We start from the raw sequence: 5,101 nt of genomic DNA, 5'->3' as shown, positions 1-5,101 counted from the left end.
CTCCGCCGCCGCCGCCTCCTCCCCCTCAGCAGCACCACCACGAACTGACCTCGCTCTTCGAGTGCCCGGTGTGTTTCGACTATGTGCTGCCGCCCATCCTGCAGTGCCAGGCCGGGCACCTGGTCTGCAACCCATGCCGGCAGAAGCTGAGCCTCTGCCCCACCTGCCGGGGCTCCCTCACCCCCAGCATCAGGAACCTGGCCATGGAGAAGGTGGCCTCGGCCGTGCTCTTTCCATGCAAGGTAAGGGGATGGCAGGAGTCGGGGATGGGGAGGATCACACATGCGCCAGTCAGTTGTTTGGCTTGGATCCGCGGACCCCAAAACACGGCGTGCGCAAAACCCCGTGTCCCCCATGCCACAGCGTGACCTGTGCTGGAACACACGTCCTCCCTGCGCACCCTTGCTCGCCAGGCACCCAGACACTCCTTGCAGAGGCGTGAGCTGCTTTTCCCTTGCACGCCCTCTCCTTTATGGGGATTTTTTCTGCCATGAGCAATTCCTTCTCTGCCGTTTTCCCTGTTCCCAAGAGCAGCACGGTGAAATTAGCACACGTTAATGCTTTCCACTCTTACTTGGGCCTAGAAACAGCTTCAAAACATCAGGGCTGTAATTCTCCGCATTACATAGGTCACGGGGAGGTGACCACCGTGCCCTCAGCGGTGGCCACCCATCGGGTGCTGCAGCGGCACCGGGGGTTTCGGCACGAACCCCCTGCTCCGCAGCCGGTGCTGCAGCCTGGCCCTGCTCTGACTCACCTGTGGTTTGTACCACGTCAAGGGAACCTGACGTAAGCTTTCAGAGAGAGGGGTGGAAAAAAAGCAGAGCTCCAGAAAATGCGAAAGAAAAAATAGAGACTGGTCTGTCCAGAGGAGGTCTCTGCGCTTCTAGAGACAGCTGTGAATGGTACTGGAAATAAATAGGAAATAGGGCTGAGACACCACAGAGCTGACAGAAAATGAGGATTTGGTGTTGCCCATGGCTGTAGCTGCTTTGAGGGTTGTTCTTAAAATGCCGTAAGAAAGAATTACATTTACTGATTCCCTGTGCTTTACAGGGCTTCTGGAAAAAATCTACAGAAAGATTTAAACCTCAAAGTCACAGTAAAGTTACTGAAAATATAAAATGCCATTCAGTACTCTGAGTAACCTGCAGAAGATAAAATGCACATCATAAACACACTCCTAATTAATGAGTGCTAAAAGGAATTAGTTGTTTTCTTTCATCTTATTTAATAAATAAGTGCATGTGGAAAATAATATAAAGGTGCTCTCTAATTACGAAACCAATTGGATTTGGGTATAGGTTCTTCCTTAACTTTGGGGGTTTTTATCCAATACTGGCTATAAAAGAAAATAAATCTTATGAATTGTGAATTATGAAGTTGCATGAAGAGACCCCAGACTCCATTTTCACAGCGGCTGTGTGAGGTACGCTGCGACAGTTCACTGCTAAACTTGGAGCTGTGGCCTGGCTGAGCAGCGTGGGGCGGGAGAGCGTTTCTCCATTTAACTGCTCATCCAAGGGCTATGAGAAAACAAGCAGAGCTGTGGGTGTGCTCTCTTGTCATCGACAGAACCGCAGTCCTCGTGTACCCACGAGTATCAGACCCGTGCCCTGCCCTGTTCTGCCACCCTTTTGTGGTGGGACACAACAAAGATGTTCACATGGAAGTGGCGTGGGACCAGCACTCCTCTGCCCTTGTCACAGGTCTGGATTTAGGATCCTGCCAACTACACCAATTTGTCACAGAGGACAATTTTTCCTGGTAAAACTGCAGTTTATTTTTGTTTTTAATTAAACAGACACCCCTTACCTGCACATGCGCATGGAGCCTGTGTGCTCTATATGAAATGAGATGATGCTTGCCAGTCCTCTCCCAGGCGAGCCGTAGCAGCAGACCCAGCACCTCTGCAGAGCAGGGTTTGTAAAGGCGCTCTGCAGGCAGCTGGCTGTGGCCTGAGCTGGTGTCCTCGCCAGTGTCCTCACTGGTGTCCTTGCTGGTGTCCTCACCGGTGCCAGGCTCTGGAATGCTCAGAGGCTCACCGTTTTCTGGGCTGGACCTCACTGCGTGTCCCCGGGAAGAGATCCCTAGGATGCTCCTGAGCGTCTGCACCCAAGCGTGAATGGGTGCTTCAGAAGGCTGAAGGGAGGGTGACAGAGCACTGGACCAGGCTGCCCAGAGAGGGTGTGGAGTCTCCTTCACTGCAGACATTCAAAACCCGCCTGGACACCGTCCTGTGTAACCTCATCTGGGTGTTCCTGCTCCGGCAGGGGGATTGGACTGGATGAGCTTTTGAGGTCCCTTCCAATCCCTAACGTTCTGTGATTCTGTGATCCTAACACAGGGATATTGTTTCACAAAGCACTGGAGCAGGGAGAAGCAGGAGAAGGTCTCAGTCCTCGCTGGGCCCTGAACATTGCTCACACATGCACAGGAGCAGGCAGGGCTGTTCTTTCCAGAAGCATTATTTGGTACTTTTATACAAGAGGGAGAGTCTGCTGGCGAGAGCCTCAGGGATTTGGACTTGGCAGCCTATTCCCAGCTCTGCCACCAATTTCCCATCCCAATTGGCCATCAGTTTTCCCATTTCAGACAAGCTGCTTTAATCCTGTGTCCCTGCCTGCCTTCATTTACAGGGTTAATAATACTGGCCTGCCTCTGCTGAGCACTTTCAAGCTTAACTGCTCTTTTCCGAATGCTTTAGGTCACTCGGGAAGCTATCCTGTCAAAGTGAAGTTAGAGCACCACACACAGTGACATATGTGGCAAAAACATGCCATGCTAATTCGTGTGTATAGTGATGACCTCTAAGCTGACCATCTCCTCTTAAGAAAGAGAATACAGTGCTAAACAAACGACTGTGAAAACAAGTACGTGATACCTTCCAGCACGGGATACTAGAAATTATGAGAAGGGCAATGAACAGCAAAAGGCAGTCACACCAGCCCAGGTGTTGGTGACACCCCTGCACCGTTAACACTGCATGCAGCCTTGGCTCCTGTCTCAAGGGCATGGTAGAGGTGGAAGAGGTGCACAGGCTGCCTAGCTTAAAGGAGTTGTGGATCCTGTAACACAGGGAGAGGCAAAGCAGGCTTTTGGGGGGGATGATAAAGGCCAATTACATTTGCCAAGCATCATGAAGACAGCAAGTCCGCTTTTGCTGTTCATGGTCTCCTATCCATGGTAGGGCTCCTCACCAATGAAACCCACAGCGATGGGTCTGGGGGCACACAAAAGCAGGTGCTTCTCACAGGGAAGGGTAAAGCCATGTCTTGTTTTTACACTCTCACTTCTGTACTTGCCATGGTTGCTTTCACGCAGACATCTGCTTTCGCCCAACCAGCAGCTTGTATATCCTCATTAATTTTGTTAACAAGGTTAGACTCAGAGCTGCTCTTCAACACACCGTGTGATGGGAATGTTAACGGGGGTGAGTGTAGGACACACCAGCGGGCCGGTGGGGCTGGAAGCACACATGTACCTGGGTTGCTGCGCTGTGAGGCCGGGCAGCAGGCACAGACCACGCACTCCCGTGGCGGGGCTTCTGCCTCAGGCAGGAGGACGCCTGGTCCCACTGCAGTGCCCTGCAATAAAGCCGTTAGCAGAGGATTAAGCAGCAGGGGCAGACACAGTGTGGGAAGGCTCATGTTAACTCTTTATGGCTTATAAAACAAGCTTCTCCGGAAGCACAATGTCAAGTTTCTGTCCCGGTATTCCTAGCACAGCATTCCTCATGTCTGCAGCGTTGGGCAATTTGCATCTTGGGCATTCAACCCTTTGAGCTGAAACTTCTTGCACACATATTAGCCCAGAAATAATCATTTATACCTTGGCTATATCTGTTCTCAAGGAAATGCCATCATGTCTGCTAGCAGCCATGCATGCATGTTGTAACCTGCGTGACAGTGTTAGCAGTGTTGGTATCGCTGCAGGTACCTACAGACAGGGAGAACAGGAGAGGCGCTTTTTTCCTCCCCTCTCTGTGGAGGCAGTGTGAAAGCAATATGGTCAGTGTGGACAACTCCCTGGTTGTTTAAAACAAATTCACCCTCTCATGTGCTGAATGACATTAAGAGACGTTAGATGGCACGTTAGACTGTACTTACTTGTGCGCTAGCTTTATTCTTGGTGAAAAACTGTCCTCTCTCTTTCCACTTCTCATAATTGCAGTGTTGAATCTGTTCCAGTGTTTAAAAAAAGCTGTAAGGAATCTGCATTTGAATTCAATGGCAGTGCTTCTGCTCTTTGATGGTAATAAGGTACATCTGTTAAAAATACTTCACTCTAGTAGCTGTTTGCTGAAACTAGAATCCTTTGTTCTTTTTAAAGAAAAGAAAAACCCAAACCAGGACCACTTCAGCTGATCTGGACCCATCAGATCTAACAACAACCGCAAATCTAACTACAGCTCAGCCTTACAATCCATTTTATCTAAGTGCTTGCATTAGACAAAACAACCACAAAAGACAAGAACAATCTCTTTCTAAGTGGAACAAAAATAAGTAAAGCTCAGCTCTGAATCCAGGGCTAAATAGAAGTAGCTAATGTAAAATTTGCAATGAGAACAAGAGCTCTGGTTGATCACCAGTGTTCCCAGTTGACGGGTGGGAGCAGCGGATGCCAGAGCCGATGCCTTTCCTGATGGCTTGTGTTTTTCTTTTCCAGTACGCCACAACAGGCTGCTCCCTCACACTCCACCACACAGAAAAGCCCGAGCACGAAGACGTCTGCGAGTATCGGCCCTACTCCTGCCCGTGTCCCGGCGCCAGCTGTAAGTGGCAGGGGTCCTTGGAAGCCGTGATGTCCCACCTCATGCACGCCCACAAAAGCATCACCACCCTTCAGGGAGAAGACATCGTGTTTCTGGCCACAGACATTAACCTTCCAGGTGCGGTGGACTGGGTGATGATGCAGTCGTGTTTCGGGCACCACTTCATGCTGGTGCTGGAGAAACAGGAGAAGTATGAGGGTCACCAGCAGTTCTTTGCCATCGTGCTGCTCATTGGCACCCGTAAGCAAGCGGAGAACTTTGCCTACAGACTGGAGCTGAACGGCAACCGCCGCCGGCTGACCTGGGAGGCCACACCGCGCTCCATCC

At 50.7% G+C, this 5,101-nt stretch overlaps 1 protein-coding gene across 1 annotated transcript in view; it reads left to right on the top strand.

The window, feature by feature from the left end:
- Positions 1–5: 5 nt before the first annotated feature.
- SIAH2 (siah E3 ubiquitin protein ligase 2) overlaps positions 6–5,101 on the top strand; it is a gene marked incomplete at its 5' end in the record, with an annotated part of 5,275 nt that continues 179 nt past the window's right edge. Inside the window, 2 exons of the mRNA XM_010186175.1 lie at positions 6–242; positions 4,669–5,094. Coding sequence (XP_010184477.1) covers positions 6–242; positions 4,669–5,094 — 663 coding nt within the window. The remainder of the gene's footprint in view (positions 243–4,668; positions 5,095–5,101) is intronic.

This window comes from Mesitornis unicolor, unplaced genomic scaffold, assembly GCF_000695765.1.
Source record: "Mesitornis unicolor isolate BGI_N332 unplaced genomic scaffold, ASM69576v1 scaffold45576, whole genome shotgun sequence".
In the NCBI taxonomy this organism is placed as follows: Eukaryota; Metazoa; Chordata; class Aves; order Mesitornithiformes; family Mesitornithidae; genus Mesitornis; species Mesitornis unicolor.
Note: the sequence above shows the minus strand (reverse complement) of the source record. Positions and strands in the feature narration are given on the sequence as shown.